Below are 26,800 nucleotides of genomic sequence, written 5' to 3'. Positions count from 1 at the left end.
TCACGAGCTGGACTCGTCTTTCATCCTTAAGGGATTAAAGAAACAGTCGATCATGTATAGCATTTTTCTGTCATCGCACTCGCCGTTCTTTAGTCATTCATACAGGACAACGCTGTCTGTCGGTCTTACACTAAATGCTAAGATGTGTAAAATACGGCTGTCTATCGAACTTTCCTTGGTCACATAGGATAAAAAACAGTAATATACGCGAACGGGTTTTTATTCAAGCCTTCGTTCTTTAAGTGACGAAGTTATCACTTATGTCGGCAACAACATTAATATGGTTTCGAGGAGTAAATTATAGGTCGTTTGCAATGGGTTGGCACAACAGAAATTCCGGTTTTTTTTAGCAACGGCATCAAGTCTCCAGGGGCTCTATTCTGGACGCGCATGGCGGCTGCACGGCCGCCATTATCCGCCATGTTTACTCTCTGATTGGCAGTCGAGAGGTCACGTGTTTTGAAATATGTGCCGGGAAGCGGAAGTATTGCAAAATGCAATTTTGCGTTTTCATCAAGATGACGAAACGTGACATGGGGCTGCAAACGTTATGGACTAATACATTTTTTTGGTCCTTGGCAGATATATTGTGATGTTAGCGCTTCAAAAAGAATGTGAGCGGTAGCGTGCAGAAGCCAGTGCAATGCATCTGCAATTGCGCGAATATGTGGTGGCGATTCAAGATATGCGCCATGCCAGCTTGCTGATTGGCTGAAGGAATATCTCATGAGGAGCGTCACAGGAAGGGCTGTTTCGTAAACGTCATTTTGACGATGCGTGACGTCGCGCTGGGCCGCCATTGCTGAGATTTTCCGCCATAATTTTGGCTGCGACGAGCCGCGCGAATTATGCTAATGGGCAGCCATATGCAATGGCAGCCGAGAGGAATGCGTATCGCCACATTTTCCCCGTCGTTTGGCACCACGAAAATCTTTTGTTCATAACGCGTGCTCATAGTATTTGCATCGCTCTCGGGTGGTGTTGGCATTTGTGTTTGGAGCCATCATTTTTTAAAAGAACGCGTTTATACGAAATAATATTGGTTGAACATAGCAAACTTTCGGCAATGTTGTCCACTTTTCACTGCTGCATTTGTATTGTAACCAAGATTAATGCCTTTTCGCACAATCAAAAGTTATGACAACGGCCTCTTTCTAATTTACAAAAAGAAATGTACGCAAGGCGGCGCCTTGAAGTTTCCTCCCGCGGTGCGAGTAACCAGCGAAATGAACAAGAGATGGCAGCGCCGGCGCTTGCGTCGCTCTAGTGGATATCTCTGGCGCGCGCAACGCTATCGGTGATATTCAGCCGTTTCTAAGCCAGCCGAGTCGGGCTGAGTCACTTGCGTTTCACGAAATAGCGATAACGTGGCCTAGAACGTGCGCGCATCACCACTGGTAGTTCGCGTATGTTGTCTCAAGAAAGAAAACAAGCGCGTTGGCACGAACATGCGATGACTCATTCCATTTTCCAGGGACACGCATCCGAGCTACTGAAGCAGACGACGGCTTGTACGCAGCAGACGACGGAAGCGAGAAGCGTTTTCGACAGAATAATCATACCCTTTGAGATAGCTGCTTTATTTTTACTGCGGAGGAAAACTGTTTTGCTTTACCGATAACGCTACATTCAGTGCCTTCATTTCAGTTTCTTAGGCGAAACGTCAAGTTGGCGTCACGTTACGTAAGCAAAACCGGGCCACCAGCGCCATTTTGTTTGCGTCGCGCCTACGTCACGCTCCGAAGAAAATGGCGGAATGTCCAGAATAGCGCCCCAAATCAACAATATAATCATCATCGCTCCTCACGACTTCATGCCGACGGGCAGGCATGTATGCCGCGGGTTCTGCTTGTTTCTGCATTGCGGGAAAATGCAGTACGGAAAACCGCCAACTGGAAAAGGTGTGCATTTCATGGCACATTTTGAGCGCGTGCTTCTCTAAACTGGCGCCGGGCACAAAGCTTCCAGCAAAAGCTTATGCTTTTAGCACGGAATGACTTTAATTCTGCAACACGCCTCCTCAAATTTCTTGTTGATCAAAAGTAATTAGTGAAGTCTTGTTAAGGAAACTTCGCACAAGTTTTGTTAATGAAACTTCGCACTGGCGATCATCCTGCAAAGTCCAATATCTGCCACCGCTATGAATCTTGTCAGCAGGAATTATCGTGTGTCGAATCCCATATGTTGAATAATCTGAGACAGTCGCCGCGGAAACAGGCTGTATACAAGAACACGCACAGTCCCGTGTGGTCTAGACACAACAGATGTCGCGAAACATTTTTTTTTTCTTCTATTGCAGCCTGGACGTCCAAGCTGCAAACAAGAGGTACAGTCTACGTGCAACTGTTGGACTCATGTAATGCATTGAGACAATTCCACGTTGCACGGCTGGGTGCTAGAAGACATTTTTTTTTCCTGATGCCCTGGTGTCCTTATTTTTGCTCAATACTGCACTAACAGTATACTGTGCATTAAGCGCAGCTTGGACCAAAAAAAAAAAAGTGCCACGTTTAGGCAATTGAGACGAATGTTATATTGTTCGTAGTCGTCCCGAGTAACTATATTTCTTAAAGTGCGATATTGACTAGCTAACAATCTAAGTTCAATAATTACTAGAGGGAACCCTGCCGCTAGTGTCTACGGGAGCTGCAATGGGAAGCGGTTGTACCAGCATGGGAATTATTATGGGATGGATTTGCCTAAACTTTTGTCTTTCGGGCTTGAAACGGCTTCGTGACTTTGTAAACTCATTTTCAACAATGTACTGCGCATTAAAACAGTTCAATAAACATTATTAGCATTGTCTGACGGCAGGGTACAGGACCTCGAGCACGAAAGGCCCAATATTAAAACCATTACGCTACGGACTCATGCATCGACAAGCGATGCGAAGCGCCCTTGTGAATTTATAGCGGGCGTGCCAGCGCCTTAAAACGTTTGGCATGTTTCGATTTGGCCACGTCGCCAAGCTCAATCGTTGCAATAAGTAACTATTGGGCGCGTTCGCAGCGTCTTCTGAATTTCGAAGAGTATAGATTGGCCTGGAATTGACGACAGTGAAGGCATATATAGCGTAATATACGAAGCCACAAGAACGTCTGGATTCACAAGCACGAAGATCAGACAAATTCATGCACGTCCCATCATTCCCATGGTAGTACAATGACTGCAGCGCCAGAGTTCCCTCTAGTATATTGCAGGAAACTCTATGCTCCGGATATTCTGCAACACCGCGGGGCCCGATAGAATACAATGTGGGTCGATGCCGGCGGTAGTGCGATGGCTCATACCCCCGTAAGGCAGAGGCTACAAGCAGTGACTCATCAATGGCTCAACAGCTAGTAACGCCGTAAGCAAGCAAACAAGAGTTTGTGTTTGAGTTCCCGCGTAACAGAATTTTCTCGTATATCCAAAATAGAATCCGACACTATCACGTCTGTAGGTTGTGTGTGTGTCAGACTTTACGAATTTTCTGACGTATTTTACTTTGAGAAATTCAATTAAGTCGGTAACGCCTCTGCGCCACGCGGGGGGCCTGTGTGGTTGTGGGGTTCGAGATTTTCTGTCCTTTTTTCTTTCTGACGGAGAACGCCGCCGAACACCGCATTTTCTGCGACACGGGGCCCTTAACGCTCTCGCGTTGACGATGAAATTAAGTTCTGGGGTTTTACGCGCCAAAACCACGATATGATTATGAGGCACGTCGTAATGGGGGATTAATTTTGATCCCCTGGGGTTCTTTAACCCATTAAGGACCAGCGTGACCATATGGTCACGGTAGCCTGCACAGTGGATTTCAATTAATTAACATTCATAAAATGGCACCAAAATGGCCTTTGACGTTCAGTTTGACAGATTAGAGTTCCCTTTATGGATACCAAGTGGCAGCAGCTGCCAGTCGTTTTGTGGGAGCCCCTCGCAAAGGCGGGAATAAGTGTTGCTCTGGGAGTAGCGTTGCCATACATTGCTCAAAGGGGTAAGCGTGTTTTTTTTTTCACTACTTCTTTGGGCAATAGTCAGATATCCTTACCTCCGTATTGTTCTTTGAATATGTGACCTTCGATGAGCATTTGTGAAAGACTAATGTTTGATTTATCCATGAACGAGCGTGTTATCTTACGCGTTGCCATATGGTCACGCTGGGCCTTTAGGCTACCTAACTTTTTATTTTTTTAAAAACTACATTCTCATCTCTTGCACGGCTGCTGGCGCTCTCTCGCAGTGGTTATTTCTTATTTTATTGTCTGAATAGGTTGATATTGGAAGAAATAGCGAAGATAGTCGGAGAGGAAGATGACGAAGTGCCAGTGATTTATATCGAGCCGCCAGAGGCTCGATATAAATACGCAAAAAGCCTATCCACTTCGGGAATAAAGTATGGTGCCTAAATGCCAAGAACAGATACCTTGTAAACTTCAAAGTGTATCAAGGCAAGCAGGGGATCTCGGAACATAAGAAATATATGAAAAGGACTTCGGAAAAGCAGCGGCGCCACTTCTTCACATGGTGGAAGAACTCGTAGCAGAGACGCACGACTTTCTTTTTCTATTTCGATAATTTATTCACAAGCATGCAGCTACTCAGGCATCTCAAGGCACAGGGCTACGAAGGCACGGGCACACTGAAGCAGAACCGTGTTCCCAAAGAGTGCCCTATCGCTCGACCACAATTCGTCAAGCGCCAACCTAGCGGGCACGAAGAGCCCGTGCTGAGCGACAATGGGATTATTGTTGTCCGCTGGATGGACAATTCTGTAGTAACGATCGTAAGCACCATTCACGGCGTAGAGCCAATGTCATCTGCAGACAGCTACTCTCGTGTTGAGAGGAAGTGAATCAAGGTGGCCCATCCAAACACTGCTGCTCAGCACAAGTTTTATAGGAGGTACATACCAGATGGATGCAAATGTAGGCGCCTATAGGATTGCAATCCGTGGCAAAAAGTTGTGGTGGCCTATTTTCACTTGACTTTGTGATGTATCTATCAGCAATGCTTGGGCCCTAATTCGTAGCACAGGGTTCAACGTCACGCAGGTGGAATTCCGGAAGCAAATTGCACAAAGCTACCTGATGCGATGGGACAATAAACCTAGACGACCTGGTCAACGCAGAATACCAAAGACTGGTGATGTCATGAATGGTACGCGGTATGACCAAGTGGCCCTCTTTGTTGCACCAATACCTAATGGCAAGACGTGGAGGTGTGCATGAGATAATTGCAACAGCGTGGTACGCACACAATTCACAAAGTATGATGTCGGCATGTGTATTCCATGATTTAAGCCATACCACACTAAATAAGCGCTCGACTGTTCGCTATGTGTGTTTTTTGTGATGTTTTATGGCTTGAAATAAATGTTCTTAACTTCGTGTATTTTGCTGTAGCGTAAGGGCCCAGTGTGACCATATGGCCACGGGCTATATTTCGAAAACTAATTAGGCAAGAGTAATAATTTCTTGCACGTGAATTATTAGTATAAAGGTAAGTTAATATATTAGATTTATTTCAAGCTAGCAAGAAAAAAAAAGAAACCGGTCCCTAATGGGTTAACGCGCACCCAATGACCGGTACACGGGTGTTGTTGCATTTCGCCCAAATCGAAATGCGGCCGCCACGGTCGGGATTTGATCCCACGCCGTTGGGCTCAGCAGCGCAACACCAAAGCCAATACGCCACCACAGCGGGTCGCGTCTAGTTTGAAGTGCTCTCAATTGTCTTTCTAGAGAACGAAGGCTGAACGTCCCTCGTAAAAGAAGCCAAGGAGTGTGTTTCGATCCGCTTTCAGCGCCGGCCTATCACTTATCATTTTGGACCACTGTGGATTTCCACCTTCCACACAACAGTACAGAAATGGTTGTCTGTACGCCAAGGCCGATCGCGTCTTCTTGCAACGAACTGGGACCTTCGTTTTTTTCCCCTTCTCTCTCTCTCTCTCTTCTTTTTCGTGAAATGCAATTGGCAGCGCTGCAAAGCAGACGTGCAAACACGCAGTGACGTCTGTATTATTTTTTTTTCCATATAGCGCTGGCTCTCTTTAAGCCCTATCAAAAAATCTATGCAAACGATAACATTATGTAAACAACTTTATTGGCTATTTCTGCGCATTCTATACAACCTTTCCAATCAAATGTATTTTCTTAAAACGAATATTTCAAAATTTGCGTAACTGAAACAAGTCAATTATCAGATTAATAGCGCTTCAAAAAACACTGCGTTACTCAAAGCGACTACGAACGTTCGTATAGGTAGCCTAACATTAACCACTTAAAGAACGTAAAAATAAAAAATAAAAACTTGCTTAAAGTTACGTGAAACACCGGGTACATAGTACAGCCCTGGTAGACAGGTGGCTGCTCTCGCAACATGCCGACATATGACAAAAGAAACAAGAAAAACACAGAAGGTTTCGTTACGGCGCTCTGTTGGCAAATACCATCAGTCGGCCAGTGTTGATGAATTCTTTCAACCGATAGGTGCCACGTACACACAAGTGTACCTGCAACTTTCCCGCCAGGCTAACCAAGCAAGTATTGAAAAAGACGGCGAAGTTTGCGAGTCTCAAACCCCTGCGCGAAGTGCTCAGCATTGGCAAGTACAAGCCTGTAGTACGAGGTGTAGCCGACAAATTAGGCGCAGAAAAATTCCACAGAATTGCAAGGCGAATTTGGGCGCATCTGCAGGGCGAAAATTCCCGAAATTGAGAATTATCAAGTCTAAGAAAGATAATTATTGGGCGTGGTGTACGGAACGGACAAACAGTTACAACTTCCATACAAGTCGCCGCTGAACTACCCAGAACATGGCTTCCAAGTATGTCGACATACTTTAAACATGTGTTCGCTGCTCATTTCCATAGCACATTTAATTTTTGGGTCGCTATGTTTTTTAAAGTTTAACGATGTCACGTCTTCAACGGTTCCTCCGTTCTGTAGTCTATACACAAAGGGTATTTTGGACAGCAGATGGGGGAATCGCTTAAAGCTAGTTTACATGCACGAACGCGACGTGGGCGGGCTCGCACGGAGACCAGCGACCGCACTTGCGTGCAACTCACTTTTCGTGGGACGACATCGCAGTGCCACGCAGCGCCGAGTCGAGGCGAGAGAGCGCGCGAGCAGAGCGTCCGATTCCTGGCGCAGTATCGCCGAACGACGGCGTCCACGAAGAACCGTTGCGGATCGGGCTCCGTCGGCCTCTACTATACTAGTTGCAGGTTGGTTCAATCAGACCGGCCCAGCGCTTGGTTATTCTAGCTCGGTCGAAAAGTACCTATACTTCTGTTAGCTTCATGTAAACTTTCTGTGGCGCATTATGACAACGTAGCGACAGAAGCGGCAGCTGCAGACGGCAGGCCTGCATTAAAAGCTTTCATAGATCGTTCGCGCATATGTAAAACACGCATGCGCGTCCTTGTGTAGATTTATACGATTTTGTGCTTCTATTTTTCAGAGAAATACTTCTCCAACTTTCCAGGAATTTTTTTAGCAAACGTCAGAAGAAAGCAAAACGAAGTAAAACGAAAATTGCATAAAAAAACTGATCCCCATTGCTCAGAAAAACAATAGCCCACAAACATACACACAAACATTTCAACAAGAGCATAAGTGCACATACCTTTCTTTATTTTCAGTGTCACCACATCGTTGGCCAGCCTCAGGCATTTGAGTACTGCGAGAAAGAAGCAGAGGCAAGTTTCGCATTAGAATAACCATATGACACACTACACGCAGTGGAACTCGAGAGCGCGTGAAATCATAGTCGATGAAGGACCATGCTTACGAGTCAATGTAGCTAAACCGCAATGGCTTTTGCATCTAGGCAGCCATGCAGTGGCGTTGCAGTCGCATCGCGGGCAACCAATTGCATTAGTGGATTGTTGTAGCTGGCGCAAAGAAAACACACAAATACTGACACCTTTGTCCCTTTTTTTTTGCCTAGTTATTTTTTCAAGAAACCATTCGGCTCATATTAATAGAAAATTACCGTTGTCCCCAAACAATGATGATCAAGACAAATAGCGTTAGAAGCAAGTTTCTTAGGAAAGGAAGAAGCAATTGTAGAAAGAATTCGGACATGAAAAAAAAAAATCGTCCTACGGAGAAGCTTTGGAGCAGAAGAAAACAAAAAGCTAACAATGCATTGATTAATCAAAATAAGTGGTTTTACATCCCAAATCTAATATGGCTATGAAAGACGCCGTGCCAGAAAACTCCGCATTGATGTTGACCGCCTGGTGTTCAACGCGCACCCAACGCACGGCACACGAGCGCTTTCGCATTCCGCCCCCATCGGAACGCGGCCGTCGCGGCTGGGGTCGTGCTCAGGAGCGCGACGTCACAGCCGTGCACTGAGCTACCACGGGCGGTGCAATTACAAGCGATGCTGCAGCATTTGGCACAGCAGCTCCGCCAAAGTATGGTGATGTGAGAAAGAACAGACAGGCTCGCATCTGCGTAACCGCGGCGCCAAAAACGCCAGCTCAGTCGAAAAAAAAAAAAAAGTGGAGCGGTAATAAGGCTTTAAATAACAATACGCTTGGCTCGTAATAAGTTCGGCTTCATTTTGACTAGGGAAGTTTAAAGCAAGCATGCTCTTCACTTGATCCAAAAGTGAATGGTTCAAACTATACGCGGTGTTAACCACAGCATCGAAGTGCATATACGGTGGTTTTAGGACTATGAAGAACGTAAAAAAAAAAAAACAGTAGCTTTAGTTAGCAGCGCGATGAGAGACACAGGAAGTGATAGAAGGGACAGGAAACAGCGCTTACTTCCAACAATTTTACCGCGCACACATACCAAGCGTATACCACCACGCCATGGCGCAACCGTAGAGACGGGTGGATAACACATGTACGGATATTCGCTTCCAGCATTACAACGGACAGGTAATCTATGTAGATATTGCAATTCTTTATCAGAAGTCAGTCGTTGCGCTGCTAACCAAAGATGTAACGTTACTTGCATGCCAGTTCTTCCACCACTTTAAAAAAAGCGCGTAGCAGATAGCACAATTCTAGCCCTTGAGCTGAATTACTAGAAGAGGTGGACAATGCCTGAAAAATCTAAAATCATAATTAACTAACAAAAGTAGCAATATTTAACTAATTAATTTACAGCACATATTGCAATTTATGAATTGTAGCAGGGGAGTTCGCAAAGCACATCCACAAGGAACAAGTTCTCAGAATGACGTCAGTTTCGAGATTTCATTCTCAAGTACGCGACGAAATACAGTGGTGGTCCGATTACTTTTGCGCTTCAATGCACAAAACGGCGTTTTAAGTAAGCGCAACACTGCATTTTCACCGCAATTTTGACGGCGCAATATGTTCCCTAAAGTTATTAGTTAAAAACATAAATACGTAGAATTCTGTCAATTAGTAAATTACGCATTTCGATTTATTGTGCAAGTAATGCCCGCTTGTTCAGCAATCCAGTTCAAGGACAAGAATTGTGCGATCTACCAAAGGTATTTTTTTTTAAATTTCGGATAATCCAAAAAAAGATGCAAACACTTAGTATAATTAGTACATACATTAAGAACCCCTCACCAAGGCCTATCGAACATTTTGGCGTATAAAATGATGATGATGAAGTGAGCATCCCTTTGAAACAGGATGGTGGCACATGCCACTGATCTCGTTCGTTTTACTTTTATGGTATATCACAACCTTTGAATATATTTATAGATTATAAGCTAAATTTATTACGAAGTTGGTTTCACTGCATGTTTTCCTGTCCTTTGCGCCAGAAATCTTCCAGCCGTCGTTTATTCCACGGCGAATCCCATTTACGTTTCCACTACTGCCTTTAAAGGGCCCCTCACCAGGTCTGGCCATTTTGAGCTGACAAGCGCCGAGCGTACAATGCGCGTCAACGATCGTGTCTACAAAGTATTACATCACCATGTGTCGCGGAAAGGTCTGAAATTTCAATCCGAACGCCCTTTTCCCTTTCCCTCGCGGCGACCGCGCTCCAAGCCGGACGGTGACGTAGTCGTGTCCCTGCTCCTACGTAGTCGCGTCCGCAGTGTTACGTCGCTCATGGTGATACGTGACTTCGAGTATTATTAAAGGCAACACCTGTTATTTGTGTGATCTGTTGCTTGAATTGACGAATTGAAGTTTAGAGAAATAAAACACACAAGCGGAATGTTTGCGTGTTTGTTGTTTTACTTCGCACCGAAGCAAGAGAGATGCACTTCCGCTTCGTCTGCTTATTCCCACGGTCGTGCAATCACGTACGCACGTACCGAAACCATGCCATTTTCTACCGTGTTCCAGCGCGTGATCATGCTCTGCGACCCGCTTGTTCTGCCTCAACATTCGTGTAGCACTGCCACCGATCCTTCTACTGAATTATACCGCTAGTCATGTGTCCTTGCGCACAACGTGCAAAATCGTGCGCAAGGCAAAACGAGACAATCACAAGAGGTCGCGCGCAACGCCGTCAGCGGAAACGCGCAGCGCCGCAAAAAAAAGAAAAAGTAAATAAATAAAATTACAAAAAAAAACTAGGAGGAGAAAAAAATGAAGGCGGCGGGCCCGTGACATATACGTCACGCGATCCTCGAGGTCCGGTATGGGAGAACGCGGGGAAGGAATTTCGCTTGCGGAGGCAAGACGGGGCGAGTGGAGAGAGCGTCTCGCTTGGCAGTGGAGCCCGCCTGCTGAAATCATAGGTTCGCGGCATTAAAATATTTCTATCTCGGCTATTCATGAGCCGATTTGACAAATCTTTGCGGCAGACACTCCCTACAGGACACGTAATAACTTCCAGCGTATAACAAAAAATTGCTGTGGGACCTGGCGAGGGGCCTTTTAAAGCCCCGAAGTTTCGGGCAGGCTAACTACTTCCACGTGAAGAGGCTTCTACGCTCGAAGTTGCAGTGTCCAGTGAATGTTCTACCGCAAGAATGAACAAAGAGAGAGAGAGAGAGAGAGAACAAAAACACGAAGAAAGGTTTAGTAACAGCGAAGATAGAAGCAAATAAAATGTTTCATATAAGAGGCGATGGTGCTAGAACGCCAGCTATACAAAGCCTTCTCGCACCACGAGTGGGCATGGGAGCGGCGCTTAGCATGGCTAAAGCCAACACCACACATACGCGTGCCGACGCACGCAGTCTAGCCGGTCTAGCGCCTGCGAGTTTTGCGCCTCGCGAAGAACGGCAGTTTGCTCAAATGGTCTGCTTCAACAAGAGACGCGCCCAGCCCACTTCGCTCACTAATGGACGAGATATCGCTTCGTACTTTGTTACTGACAGTGCTTCACATTGCTGAAATATTGATAAACTTATTTATTTTGAGAATCGTTACGTAAGCTCAAAAAGTAAAAAAAAAAGAAAAAAAGCACATTCTCGCATGACATAAGTGTGCCTCACTGAGTGCACCAAGCCGTAGCTGCGTAGCCAGGGGCGTGTAACCGTGAGGTTGCAGCCATAGAGAAATGCTGCAGCCAGAGCCCCGGTCTAGAAAATACATCAGTGCTTGCGGCGCGCTTGGACGTGATACGATCTGTCCCGCGCCATCTGCGCTTGAGGACGAGCGCAAGCTCGTGGCTCGCGCGCCCACGCATGCGCAGACGGTGCGGCACTGCTCGTACGTGTCGAAGCGCGGCGCGATCCCGGTGAAGAGCTCCCAAGGTATATGTCATATGTGCACATGGTAGCGAAGACAAAAAAAAAATTATAGGGTTTTACGTGCCAAAACCACTTTCTGATTATGAGGCACGCCGTAGTGGAGGACTCTGGAAATTTCGACCACCTGGGGATCTTTAACGTGCACCTAAATCTAAGTACACGGGTGTTTTCGCATTTCGCCGCCACCGAAATGAGGCCGCCGTGGCCGGGATTCGATCCCGCGACCTCGTGCTCAGCAGCCCAACACCATAGCCACTGAGCAACCATGGCGGGCGGTAGCGAAGACAGTGGGGCTAGTTTTGGTATGGGCAATAAAGCGTCGCCATGACACTGGTAGCCAGAGGAAAATTCAGCAACTTTTGCATATGCGTCTCTATCTTTTCAACCTACATAGTAATAAAGTGATGCAACAATGTGTATAAATAAAATGTATCTTCGGCTATTTTCTTTTTTAGGCGTCTAATGTATCTTTACCCGCCGTGGTTGATCAGTGGCTATGGTGTTGGTCTGCTAAGCAAGAGGTCGCGGGATCGAATCCCGGCCACGGCGGCCGCATTTCGGTGGCGGCGAAATGCGAAAACACCCGTGTACTTAGATTTAGGTGCACGTTAAAGAACCCCAGGGTGTCGAAATTTCCGGAGTCCTCCACTACGGCGTGCCTCATAATCAGAAAGTTGTTTTGACACGTAAAACCCCATAATTTAAATTTTTATGTATCTTTATTCAGTCGCTCCATTTCTCGCGACAGAAGGTGGCTCTTATGGCTTCGGCTAACGTCCATCTAAATAGGTCGCGAAGCTTGGAATGAAAAGCGTGCCAAAACTTATCGCCAAAGATATCAGTTAGTGGTGCACGATTGAAAGGCGACTAGGTGAGGGGGGGAGGGTAGAAATACTGAAGTTAGAAAATCAATGTGAAACAAAAAAATATATTCCGTAAGTAAATATTCAGTTTCAAATGTTTTTCTTGTACCAAAACAACAAATGTAATTTTATTTCTATTTCACCATTTATTAGTTCGTTCAAGTTCACCATTATTAGTTCCTACCAAGCCGTGTTTCTGGCGCAAGACTGTGCAAACCAGTCGTGTGGAGTGACGTTGCTCACTTAAACGTAGCGGTTTCATCCGAGTTTATATATATATATATATATATTTCTTTGCGTGTTTGCTCAACGTGGCATGCGCTTCACTTCAAATTTTTCGTGACCTAGCATACGGCATTCATTGGCGAAAGGTATGAGTGGAGGCTTTTTGTTATCGTGCAAGTTCATGCTGCGGCATCCGACGCGCTGTGTTTCGTCGTGACGATAAATGCGGAACGCTCCGCGAAGAAACGTCGCGCTATGTTTGTTCACTCTCCGTAACACAGGCTCTCACTGTCCGACGGGCAGCAGAATTAGTAAGTCTAATGTTTTCTAAATGATAATGTGGGACAATGTTGTCTGATAACTGTTGAATATGAATACATGGCGTCACGCGGAATAGCTAATGATTCTGCGAAAAGGTTTCGCATATGTTGCTATTGTTACGTCTAAACGCCAAAAAGGCGTTAATTAGACCTTTGCCACGAAACAAACACCCACCCATCCATCGGCGCCTATCCAGATGTCAACGCAGCGTAGACACTGACTGCTGACGGGTCCACAAAATGCCACTAACCCCACCAGTACCTGACAGCCTGAACAAATTATGATAGGGGGGAGCGCAACATCAAATGCTACCGAACAACGACGGCGACCTTGGATTCTTCGCAGGTTGCTATCCTGTCGCATATTCCATGCCACCAAGCTTCCGAGGCGGAGTTACTGCGGAGCGTTGCTATTGCATGGGGGTGGTATACGGATTCGACGATTGTGATTTGCTTCTAGACAGCCTTCATCTTCCCTAGTCGACTTGCCTAGGGACGACAATGGTATTCAAACCGAAGACTTTTCGTAGAGTAGGACAGAGGGTCCTGATGTGAACTCGGACCTTTAACTTGCTCCTGCATGGTGTGGGCTCCCGCAGCTGGAGCCGTTTAACTAAGCCAATGAACCCTTCTTCCATCATTCCTACAACATGACGTAACCGTCGCTGGGCTTGGTGGATTCCTTGCCGTAACGCCACCCTAAGCCGCAACACTATAAATTACGACTGCGCACTGGCCATAGTACTTTTCATCCATTGAAACACGTTTCATTCGGTAAATTATATTGGTTGCATTATTCTAGACGAATAAAAGCGAAGTTGCTTTTGAAACTTCTGTGGTACTGTCATTTCCATCCTATTCGCTCACTTTCCTAAGGAACGCACTGGAGCAATTGCCGTAAATAACAGCCTAATTATGTTCACGTTAAGACATACACAACTCCTATTGTTTAATGACACGCTAGCGCTTTAGCTGAGGTGCGTCCCAAACTCGCATCCGCCTCAAAAGAAAATTACTGGCGTAGCGGTCGAAATTTCCGACGCTAAATAAGTTCAAACATTCGCGCCAAACAGAGTAAGATCTGACGTCACTGCCATTTCTGGTAGTGACGTAACTTTATTTTTTTTATTGCTGTTAGTTGTCCTCCCCTCGCCCCACCCCCCGAAAAGAAATAAAGAACGTAGATGGCGACGGTTGCAACTAGCCGCCATTCATGTGGGCTTCTATGGAAGCTTGTTGAGTACATAGTACTGCTGCCGCGAAGTAGCGATGCCTGCCTATCGAAGCTCGACCGACGTTACTATTGGGTAGCGTGGCGTTGTCGGCGGGCTGCAGACATCGGTAGAGCATGGCGACCAAGCAAGGGCGAGACGATTTCTAGTGCGAAACTTGCACGGTTTATTCAAAGGTTGGTGAAAATGAAGAGAAGAGAATGAAGTGATCAAAAGTACATTTCGGAGCCCCTTAAATAGGCTCTCTACAATCGTGGAAGGGATCTTGCCTCCGTCGACGTCACGTGACCGGTACAGAAAGCCTGCTGCAAGGAAGAGGCCGTCCCGCCTCCTGGAATTGTAGACGCTTGTCCGTCTCTTTTGCGCGTTGCTGGTTCGTGGAAGTTCTCCTGTAGGCTTTGGCCGTTCGAGAAAAGGGTCCCTCTGAAGTCGCACGCACACACACACAAAAGAGGCCTGTAAACACTGCGGGACTTGCGCCATACCGGCAGACACTCGAAATGGTCATGGCGAATTAGGAAGACACGCTTCATTTCGACGAGGCAAGGTGTGTGAAGGTCGGGTGAGAGAAATTTCCTTCTGCACGTGGTGTGGGACGCCAATCGTAGCAAGAGCGGTCACGCCTCAATTCGACGAGGCATGGTGAGAGAAGGTCGGGTGAAATCCCTTTCTACACGTGGTGCCGGACGCCAACCGTAAGAAGCTTCGCTGCCAGATTACATACACCTTGGCTTCGGCCGCCATTTTGTTAAGTCTGCTCCTGCCTTTTTCTATGCACGTTGCTCGTTTTTCGCATGCCCTGCAGTTAGAAATTTTCTTTCTGTGCCTGCAAACGTTGCGGTAATGTTGGAAAAGCCTGAGAAAGGGAACAAGGCGTGCTGCAGAGCTCTGGGGTGTGGCAACTCGGGGAGGAACACAAAGGCCAATATTTTTGCGTTTCCCAGCGGACGAGAGGTAAGCACAATTTTTTGGCAGTCGTTATGAAGAAAGAAGCGCTAACCTTATCAAAACAGCTATAGTAAAAAACGAAAGATCTGCCGCGGTTGCTTTCCAGTGAATATGATCTTGGTTGGCGCAGCGCATTTTTCTGCGGTGTTGTGAAAAACTGAAGCTAACAGTTGCTCATGAGCCGAGTGATGCTAGCTGACGCGCAGACGGAAATTGCGCTTCCGTATATGTTAGCCGCTGCTCTTCGTTATTTCCACGAGTAGAAAACTTGTAATTTATGCTTTCCATGAGTATTTGAATGCTTGCTGCACAAACTGGTTACGCTGGCCAGCATTCCGGCGACAAGCTTTTTGTAGTGACATTACCACCTTTCAATGTTCATAAACTCGACAGAAGCCCCCCCCCCCCCTTCCATAAAAAAAAGAGCAACAGTTACGCAGCAGTCACCAGTTGCGTTTTCAATTACAAGTTCGAGTTACATGCGCGACGACCGAGGTGCGCTTCTTTTCAAGCTGTGCGTAAACTGAAAAAGACAATTTTTTTTTGTTAGTGTTGCTTCTTCGTACTCTCAACATTGGTTTCGCTTTTAGGTGTTCTTTAACCATGACGACGCGGTATTTTGGCCATTTTTCAGATGCGACATATGGCGATATAGCGCTAAATGAGAAGTCCTGGCAGGGTTGACATGGGAGCAGATGAAGTACCTGGAACGACTACCGCCTCTACTCGGACCATGCACTTCGCAAAAAGGGACTACACCCACCCGGCCAAAACAAGACTGTTGTGGTCGGCTGTGGAGCCTGTTGGAGTGGTAGAACGGTCTCTGCTCGATGAATGTAAGGAAAACAAGTCATTAGTGTTTGAGAATCTCTGCTTCTGTAATTATTTTCGTACAGAAACCAATTGACAGGGCAAGGTGCAAGTGCCATGAGCACGGCGAGCGCAGGGTCGTCTGATACGGTATGCCAGGTTCCATGTTATGCAGCGAAATTTGTTCCGCGTGCGCCAAGAAACCACGTACTTGTCAGTTTCTCCTTATCGCTTAATCATCTGCGGGGCCCGACGTTTCCGATTATTGGCTAAACTAAGAAGCCGGACAGTTTTCGCTGACGAATTCACATTCGTAAATAGACTCGCCGCGCTTGGCGCTGGCAGCATACGATAAGGCGAAGCCAGTTGCCGCGCGCTGCCGTGTCCTCCTGAAGTTTGGTTGCCGCTTTATTGCAGAACCTCCGGAGCAGAAATTCCAATGCTCAGTTGCATAGCAGCTTTAAACCATTGGAAGTTAGTTTTCCTCTTACCGGCATTTTGCGGGAAAATGAAGCGAACAAAACGCTCAATTACTCATTCCTTAAGATGAATCGAACATCTTTCATCGATCCATAAAACTAGCTCAAAAAGCCGATTCCCAGTATTCTCGGCCAGCTATTGAGAATCCAGCAATGCTGTACATGTTACATGAATATATAGCAGCACTAAAACTTGGAACTTTGCTTATTAAATTTTGGAGGCATATTTCTAGTGGAAGTCCTGCAACCAAATGTAATCGGGAATGACCTGTATGGACTGAAAATACTATTTTGCTAGAATTGCTTTTTTTCGCTACTCCGAGATAGTGCGCATGTATGGAGTGCCGTTTTTTTTCCACCATCTTTTTTGTGAGTGTAGCCGGAATAAACTAAAACAAAGAGTAGCAAGATGTCAGTTCCTTATTTATTGACGAAGAACAAGTAGCGAATATCGGGGTTCCGTGCAGAAAGAAGATGCAGCCAGCTTTTGTTTCAACAGGAACATTTTTAATACTTTATCAGCAATTCACACAAGATCAGGGTCCGCATTTAACTCGCGTAATCTGCACACTTACTGCAAAAAAAAAAGTTTTACATCACGGGTTGTTTGTGTGCGTGTTGTTGCTGTTGCCTCGAACTATTGCATGCCATGCGAGGAAATGTGAATACCTGGCGCTCTTTATTCTGTCTTTCTATATACTCCAGCTAAAGGCCACTTCGCTGTGCTTCCCCATGGCCTGGATCATCTGTCCTTGCTGCAGGCGGCAGTGTGGAGGAGCGTTTGGCATCTTCGGAAGCATTCGGCCAGGAAAGACCACGTAAGTACACCAGTTGTGCTGACGGCTTTTCATGAATCTGTTAACTCTGTTAGTTTTTTTTTCCTGGTAGCATAAGAGAGGCTCCTCTCTCCTTTTTTAATAAATAATATTAGGTTATTATTTGCCCGACAAAGTCACCCAGTGACATCACATGTCTTATGTGGAATAGCTTGCATACATGTGGGGATGTAACGTGTAGACAATGAGTGAAAATGTTCGATATGCCAACACTGAATGTCTCATGCTACTTTTAATAAAAGGGGGCATATCACGAAGTTCTGCTTACATCAACGCTGGCTTTAATGATGAGCACAGATACACCTTAATCTACCTAAGCGTGAAATTCTAAGATGTACCTGAACAGCAAATTAAGAGAGCTTTTTCTCACGTGCACTAGAAATTTGATAGTGAACGGGCTTTTCATGTCGTGATTCCATAAATGTGAAGCGATGTCATATGGCACGCATTTATCGCCAATGGAATTCGCGTTACAATGGAACCTGACACTCAAGCATAGACAGGACGCTGCGCTTGTCCCGTGTGCCTGTGTGTAGTGTTCCTTGATACAGTGTGCAGATTTGGCGAACATTTGCCAAATTGCCTGCCACTGTAAAGTTCACGAGCGGTCGCCGCGCACCTGCATGCGGGTGTCCGCGGTGCGCGCTGTAATATGCAAGAACGGTCCGCGCTTACAAGCATCGCTCGTTAAACATCGTATGGTGTGTGTGAGAGCGATTTGCCCAAGTCCAAATATGAATGGTCGCGATGTTCGAAATTATGGCGAATTCGGCACATCTTCCGCGAAACCGCTGAGCATGTTTCAAAGTACGGCGTATTCACGGCGGCGCGTCGCGACTATATTTGACGGCAAAGCGACGATCGGACGCGGTGTGACGTCGCTCGCTGCATTCTTACGCGTAAACATTAGATTTTCAGTTTCGTGAAGTCGCGGAATTCAGCCAGCGGCGCGACGGAAGCAACGCGGCGTTTGCGTTAACAGAGGCTCGGCCCACACCATACCGCCGCTTTTTGTACGGAATAGATGCACGGCGCGCACCAGTGCCGCATAGCAGGATCGCCACTAAAACAAACAATGGTGAGCCGATCGAACCGAACAGAAGCGCCATAAACAAACGACAAAACTCGCTAGGGTGGCTTTCCAAAGCTATATTTGCTGGAAATTTATTATGAAATAGTGCGCCGTATCTGCTTGTCACATACACACGCGCGCGCACTTTTGCGTCCAGTGTCTCTTCTTCAATGCCCAAACTAACGTGGTCACAGGGCAGTTCTATATGACGGCTCGGGCAAACACCCCTGACGGACAGACGAGCTCAAGATCGACCGCCGTGGCGGCGGACGAGACGGAAAGTGTATTGATCTCGTATTCTGAAGGACGAAACGGGCTGCGCTTGCTTTCACGAGCTGGCGGTGTTGTGTTTATACTGGCCCCATTCACTCTTTTTCATCGTCTGTCTCTCGCTCTCTCCTACTTTCATCGGCCGAGCAAGGATGGCGATATTGGAAAAGGAGACTCGAGCGCGGTCACGCCTCCGCGAAAGGGAGCGTGCTCATCAAACACGAGGAAGCGAGTCGACGGATAAATAAAAATACATATATAAAAATAAACGAGCAGACCATTCCAGGCAATTCGCTCGCGTCAATAGAAACGCAACGGAACAGGCACCCGACGAGGGCGCAACGGCACCAATGGGTTCATGACGCAGCAGGTTTAGAGAGCGCACGCAGATAAGCATCCCCGCGCACGCGAATGCCGCCAACGGTGGGGTTTCGGGGCCAAATCACGGCTGACACGCAGCAGCGACAGTGGGGCTGTCTGGCCGCAAGCACAACAGGGCACGTGAAAACAAGGAGCAAACAAAAAACAGCCACGATGCATCTGGCTCACTACTCTAGCTCCAGCTAACGTTAGCCAGAGCTCAAAAATATGCGAATGCGCGTAGCTGGACAGAACCAAGGTAATGCTGTTTGCCGTCGCTTGGAGATACTCAAATTTCATTCAGCATAATTAGGTAATTAGTCTTAATTAACCAACTTCTTCATTGTTATAATTAGATGAAAAGTGGGAATGAGAAAATTGTACAGCAACGTCAAAAACTCGCGGTACAGATTTCTGTTGCTCATTACGTGCTACATAAAGGCGTTTTTCCGAGCGTGAAAGAAACCCGCGAATACACGCAAAATTGCCGTGCGACTGGCCACTCGAGGCACTTTACGTGTATTCGCGGGCTTCTTTCATTCTGACTGACTGAATAAACTTTATTGAAACCAGCAAGAGATGGTGGCTGGGCCTAGGCCTCCCACGTGGGGACGTCGAGGTGTTGCCTCTTCGCCGCCTCGCTGGGCTGGGTCGCCCAGAGTTGTTCGTCAAGGTTGGGGCTACGCAGGGCAGCGTGCCATCTCGACGAGAGGGTCGTGGGGTTAGTGTCGGGGTATTGGTGTGTACAGTCCCAAAGCATGTGTGGAAGTGTGGCTGGCTGTGTCTTGCAGATATGGCACGTGGGATTGGGGTAAATGTCTGGGTAGATCTTGTTGTAAAGTTGTAACAAGGGGTAAGTATTGGTTTGTAGCAGGCGGAAAGTTGTAGCCTGCGCTCGGGATAGTTTGTTGTGTGGGCCGGGGAAGGCTATACGCTCTAAGTAGAAGGACTTCACAAGATCATTGTAGCGTGTCAGGCGATCCCTACCGGTGGGGGCAGCCTCCCCTTCTCCCGCGCGGTTTACTAGGCCTCGCGCTAGGGAGTGGGTAACCTCGTTGAGGTTGGGGAGGTGCGGGTGGACGGTGCCTACATGAGCCAGGAACCAAACGAGTGTAACCTGATGGTCGGTTGAGCGGGGCGCTTGTTGCAAGATGCGCAAGGCTTGGTGTGAAATACGGCCATTGATATAGTTGATAACGGCGGAGCGGGAGTCAGAGACGATGGTATGGCATGTTGGGTCTAGTGTGGCTAGCGCGATGGCCACTTCTTCAGCTTCCTCAGTGTGTGGGGTTACTAGGCTGATAGCATGGTGGAGAGAGCCTTCACGCGTGGTGACGGCTGCAAAGCGGGTACCGTGGCGATATTCGGCGGCGTCGACGAAACTCACACCGTCGTGGCGAGTAAGGGATTTGGTGAGAACCGTGGCACGTGCTGTGCGACGTGCGTGGTTGTATTCGGGGTGCATGTTTCTGGGGATAGGATCGGCGTGAATCCAAGCTCGTATGGTGGAGGGGATCTGGTGCTTATGGCCGTGTTGATGGTGGTAGGTGATGCCGTGCGAGGTAAGGATATGGCGACCCGTCGCTGTGAGAGTGAGTCTCTCCAGCTGAGAGCGACGTTGGGCCTCGATGAGCTCGTCCAGTGTGTTATGGACGCCTAGTTGAAGGAGGAGGTCAGTGCTGGTGCAACCGGGGAGGCCGAGGGCTTGTTTATAGACTCCGCGTAGGAGGATGTTGAGCTTGGTTTGTTCAGCCTTGTACCAGTTTAGATACGCAGCAACGTAGGTGATGTGGCAAATTACGAATGACTGGATTAATCGGAGCAGATTCTCCTCTTTCATACCCCCACGGCGGTTGGAGACTCGCTTCAAAAGTCTCATGGTGTTGGCTGTGTTCATCTTGATTTTGGCGAGGGCCATGCCATTCGCTCCGTTCTCCTCTATGAGCAAGCCGAGCACACGGATATTGGTGACGAGGGGTATGGGGCTGCCATCCGTGAGATGAAGCGCAATGTCTTCGTAATGGCGTTTAGCGGTGCAGTATTTTGGACGGCGGCCACGGAGAGTAGGCCTGTAGAGAAGGAGTTCGGACTTCGCAGGGGAGCAGCGAAGCCCCGTGCCTTGGATATAGGTCTCGACTGTTTCAATGGCGGATTGTAGTGCCGTTTCTATTTCGCCATCACTGCCTTTGTGGGCCCAGATGGTTATATCATCAGCGTATATGGTGTGGGTGACACCGTCCACTTGCTGCAACTCCTTCGCAAGACCGATCATGACAAGATTAAAAAGCATTGGGGAGATAACGGAGCCCTGGGGGGTTCCCGCGCTGCCCAAAATCTGGGCGTCGGAGCGGAGATCCCCCAACGAAAGGAAGGCCGTGCGATTAGAGAGAAAGTCTCTGACGTAATTATAAGCTCGCGCACCGATATTAAGGCGTGAGATGCGGTCAAGAATGGTGGAATGGGCTATGCTGTCAAATGCTTTTTCGAGGTCGAGGCCGAGTATAGCTTTAGTAGTACGTGTTCTATCTTCTAGTATATGGTGCTTAAGTTGTAGCATGACGTCTTGGGTCGACAGGTGGGCCCGGAAGCCAATGACAGAGTGAGGATACGCTGCAGTGTCTTCCAGATGGCTATTAATTCGCGTGAGGAAGGCATGCTCCATAACCTTTCCCACACATGAGGTTAGTGAGATGGGGCGAAGATGATCGAGGCCAGAAGGTTTGCCAGGTTTGGGAATAAGGATGACCTTTGCTGTTTTCCAGGCCGGCGGAATGGCACCATTACGCCAGCAGTCATTGATATAATCTGTCAGGTGGGTGATGGAGGCATCATCCAGATTACGGAGGGCTTTGTTAGTGACCCCGTCGGGCCCAGGGGCAGAACGGCTGTTTAATTTATGCAGGGCGGCTTGGATCTCAGCGACACTAAAGTCTTCGTCCAGTGGGGGGTTGGGGGCCCCGGTGTAGGAGCCGTGAGATTGCACTGGGCCCACTGGGAGATACTTGTTGGTGAGGTAGTCTAAGACTTGGGCGCGGCCCTGTTTCTTCCTTTCTGTATAGAGAAGTTTAGTGAGGCGATCTTGTTGGGAAGAGCGGGTGGCGTGACTATCGAGGAGGTGTTTGAGAAGCTTCCAAGAAGAGGGACAATGGATCTGTCCGTCAGCAGTATTGCACAGTTCAGTCCACTGCTGACGGCTCAGAGTGAGGCAATGGGCTTCGATTTCCTTATTGAGGAGGGCTATTTTAGTGCGGAGGCGCCTGTTGAGACGTTGCCCCTTCCAGTGGGATAGGATGGATGTTTTAGCCGCGAGGAGATGGGCCAGTCTACTGTCCATGCGCTCGACGGGGGCATCGGTGGTAACGGTGTGCGTGGCTGCATTGGTATCGGAGTGGAGATTTCGGGTCCATGCATCAATGTCCGCTATGCGTTCCGCGTGCTGGTCAGCGGAACGATGCTTGCGAAATGCATCCCAGTCAACCCAAGTGAACTCACGGGGTTTGGCAGTAACTGCAGCTATCCGAGGGATAAGTATGGCAATGATGGAATGGTCACTACCGAGATCATGTTGTGTGTTGCTCCATTGAGCATTGTTGACGACTTGACGTTCTTGGTAAATGTCAGGTCGGGGGTCGTGTCGCGGGAAGTGGAGCTACCGAGGCGTGTGGGGAACGTGGGGTCTGTAATGAAAGTGAGGCCGAGGTCTTGGGAGTCTTTCCAGAGGTTTTGAGCCGCCGTCGTCGAGTAGCCATATCCGCATACCGTGTGGGGGAGATTGAAGTCTCCACCGATAACGAGGGGGTTGGTGCCAGCTACGTTAAGGGCCTTCTTGAAGAGGGTGAGAAAACGGCTTCGAACTTTGGCAGAGGGATGGCTGTACACGTTAAGGAGAAAAATACTTTCCTTACGTCTCTTGGTGGGGATAAGTTCAACGAGAAGGTGTTCGATGTTTCGGTCGTGGAGATTGTGTTCGATGGCGGTGATTCTCTTGTGGACGAAAGTGCAGAGGCGGCGAGAAGCATGTGGCGGGATGAAAGGTTGGTAACCTGGGAGGGTGACCGAATCGATATGGGTTTCCTGAATCATGATGACGTCCGGTTGCCGGGTGAGGGTACGAAGGTGTTGACGGATGACTGGCTGTTTGCGGAGATAGCCTCGGCAGTTCCACTGCCAGATAAGTGTATCTCTGTTAGTGTGGGCCATGATGGGGATTGGGGGATGCCGTCAGGGGCAGTGCTGGGGTTTGGAGGGTAGGAGGAGCGGGCATGGGGAGAGTTTGTAGGTGGGTTTCAATGTTTGTGACGCGCTGTGCCAGTGCGAGAACGGCGTGTTGCATGGATTCGACTGCGTTCTGGAGTGTGGTCATCGCGCTTTGAAGTGAGACTAGCATGTCTTTAACCTCTGAGCGCACTTGGCCCGTGGCTCCCTCTTGGAGGGCCCGCTTTTTGGGGGCTGGTGTCAATGGAGCGTCGTGGCTAGAGGAGTGGGGCGCTTCGGCGGGTGGTGTTGGGGCGGGTGTCTTGGATTGTTTAAGATCGCGAACCTCTTGCGAGAGCTTGTGAATTAGGTCGCGCATAATGGCATTTTCTTTTTTGAGGTGAGCTATTTCTGCGTTATCATTGGTGTTCGGGGACTGTGGAGAAGGTGTGTTGCGACCCTCTCGCGAGGCGCCCTTAAGGGCTTCTGCGAAGCTCACCTTGTTAATAGGAGACTTGGCGGGTGGGGCAGAGGTAGATCTGGATCGGGAACGGCGCTGTCTCGAACGTGAAGGGGTCCGGGAACAATGTTGCCTCGAGCGTGATGGAGTCCGGGATCTGGAGCGGGGCTTGGAGTTCAAGGGCGGGAAGTCGCTTTCTTGAAGGGTGGCTTGCATTGCAGCTCGGCGTTCCCCAATGCGCTTGCGAATAACGTATGGTGTCTTGTAGCGAGCCGTACACGATTTGTCCGCTGTAAGATGAGGGCCGCCGCACAGTGAGCATTTCGGGTTACACGTGTGATCGGGAGGTGGGTTGCGGACTCCACAACCTCTGCAGATCTTGTTATTTGGAAAAGGGCAGACATCCATGCGGTGTCCGAGGCGGCCGCATTGGTAGCAAATTTCTATTTGCTTGCGGAATAATGAGCATGGGATTAAGGTAGCTCCGTAACAGACCAGATATGGCACGTCGGGGCCACTGAAGGCGATAACAACGGTGGTTGTCGTTCCAATGCGTTTAGCGGCTAGTGCGAGGGGGTTGCGGGTATTGACGATATTGGCGTTGACTTGCTGTGGGGTATCGGAGAGGGGGATTCCGCGGATGACTCCCTTCGTGGTGTCCTCGGCGGCCGTCTCATACGCGTTAACATCGTGCGTGACCCCATTGACTTGTATAGATTTTATGCAGACATACCGGTCGGCGTTCTGCAGACTTGGTGTACAGACAACGACAATATTTTGTTGGGTGTTGGGGCACACCGTGTCTTGTATAATATCTGCTGGGCTGAGCTGTGCGGCTTGGAGAACGGCTGTAGTCACGGTAGGACTACCAATTTTGGCGATGTTGAGGGCTCCCTTGGGGCGAATGATGATCTTGATCTGGTTGGAAGGTAGCGGAGGCATGCGTCCAGCCTTTAGAACTTGTGCCTTGACTGGTGGCCTGGTCTTGGAACGAGAACGAGTGCTTGAGGTTTGGGTAGAGTCATTCTGGGGTGAAGAGTCGTCCCTCAGCTTCGCCGGTTGGCGAAGGCGAGTTGTTCGCCAGCCCGTCTCGGCGGCCACTTCGAGCTCCATGCTCGTTGCTGGGGCAGAGAAACTTGATCGGCGGTGCGGAGCTCGCTCGAGTGCGCGCCGCGCATCCGGTGCGCCCGGCGAGCACGCGCGGCGGCGGCGTGGGCGATTCACAAAAACGTTCGCAGCACAGGAAAATGTCCGTAGCACAGGGAAATGGAGTGTCCCACCTGAAAATGAGGCGTCTACGGAGTCCTGGTATCTTCACGGATCGACTGGTGTAAAAATTAAGCCACAATTCGCAAGAAAATGCTGCAAAATCATTTCACGAACACGGAGCCGACGCGAGCACGTCCACACTCCTCGGCGATCGCAGCGCCTCCATTCTTTCATTCTCGGAAAAACATTTTTATGTAGTACGTATTGAGCAAGAGAAAGCTGTATCGAGAGTTTTTGATGTTGCTCTACAATTTCCTCATTAACACGTTTCATCTAATTATATTCGAGTTAATACGAATTATGTAATTAGGCGGAATAAAAAAATAATAGTCAAGTATCTTCAAGCGACTGCAAACGTTACCTTGGTGCTGTCCAGCTACGTGGCATAGTAACGGGAATATTCAATGGGTCAAACGTATTTAGAAAGATGAGAAGCGCAACTTCGCGGTTATCTTCGGTGTATTTAGCCAACAGTTTGTCTTTCTCTAGCAAGCATGTGCGGCTGTGTGTCGGGTCAGGATTTGCCGCAGCATGCCATCACCCACACTTCTACCCCGCAATTCTTTACGGGGCGTTACCGCCTGACGCGCAACGGGACGCGCTCAGTCCTGACAGTACCTCGATTTGGCATTCAATTTCGATTATGAAAGTCTCAAATTAGGTGCGAGTTATTCTCTTTGTAAAAAAATGGGTGCATGCCATAAGTTGTGCCGCCCTACAAGTAGTTCATATACGCAACTGCCCTCGAGTTAGTAATAAAACTAAGTTAATGAACAATTTTTTGTTAATTAGCCGTTTCAGAGTAACTCAAGCAGCGGCAACGTATTTCCGCCTCGCTGTAGAGCTCGTATGCGAAGACGACAGGTCTCGCACGGTCATAGCCGTTTTAGAAAGAGTCTGTATTGTGCAAAAAAACCCTGTATATAATCTGGTTGGCGGATAGTCCCAGTGTTCACGACTGGCGCGCGGTCCCGACGTTTCTACCTCAATTCGAAAGCCTTGACCCTTCCACTGCCGGTATTACCTCATGTTCCCCATTGATATGCAGCGCTTTCTCAGAACGGATCCATGGCTTGTCGTGAACCAGCACTAAACCAGGTGCCTCCCTGCGGTTTAGAAATGAAAAACTGAAACTGGAAATGTAAGGTTTCCTTTGCCGCAGCGTGATCAGGGAAGACCACCAAGGGCGCGTTTAAGAGTCGATAATGACGTATAGAAGCGATCTGACGAGTTCGTGCAACGTGGATGAGCGTTTCAATCACCTCTGACGCGAGCTTCCGCGAACAAACGAAAGCCTAAAGGTGCCTAATTGTTCGTAATTTCAGTGTCTGCGTCCTTAAGCGTTTTGCAATATCCTCGCGGCTTCGACCGAAGGTGCGTAAAACAACGGGCGAGTGTATTTACGTCCTCATTAATTACGTGCCAGAGCATCTATTAAATGGAGTGTTTGGACGCGTTCCTGTGTGTGTGTGCGCGTGCGTGCGTGCGTGCGTGTGTGCGTGTGTGCGTGTGTGTGTGTGTGTGCGCGCGCGCGTGCGTGCGTGCGTGCGTGCGTGCGTGCGTGCGTGCGTGCGTGCGTGCGTGCGTGCGTCAATGAATATTTCACTCGTTTATACAAGGCGCGAACTACCACGAACGAAGAGCTTACGCCGCCTGAGGCCGCGCCAATCAAAGCCGGTGTCATGGCGAGCCGCCAGCGTGTTACATACAAGCTAGGCCTTCAAGCCCGATATCGAGAACCAATCTCAAGAAGACGGCCGAGATAACAACCGAAATTTGCTGTCCATGTGAGACGAAGAATAGCGTAAGTGCAAAACAC

The 26,800-nt window shown here is 48.3% G+C and overlaps 1 protein-coding gene across 3 annotated transcripts in view; it reads right to left on the bottom strand.

Moving 5' to 3' along the window:
* Positions 1-26,800, bottom strand: part of LOC135906173 (PH and SEC7 domain-containing protein-like) — a 380,272-nt gene that overhangs the window by 123,052 nt on the left and 230,420 nt on the right. For 2 of the 3 annotated variants that reach the window (XM_065437428.2, XM_065437431.2), the window contains exon 3: positions 7,615-7,668. In XM_065437428.2, the coding sequence (XP_065293500.1) occupies positions 7,615-7,668 (54 nt within the window). Of the gene's footprint in view, positions 1-7,054; positions 7,325-7,614; positions 7,669-26,800 lie in introns of those variants that run through there. The other variant, XM_065437433.2, reaches the window with a different exon arrangement.

The sequence above is a fragment of the Dermacentor albipictus genome, chromosome 1, assembly GCF_038994185.2.
Source record: "Dermacentor albipictus isolate Rhodes 1998 colony chromosome 1, USDA_Dalb.pri_finalv2, whole genome shotgun sequence".
Lineage (NCBI taxonomy): Eukaryota > Metazoa > Arthropoda > Arachnida > Ixodida > Ixodidae > Dermacentor > Dermacentor albipictus.
This window is presented reverse-complemented; position numbering and strand designations above follow the sequence as displayed.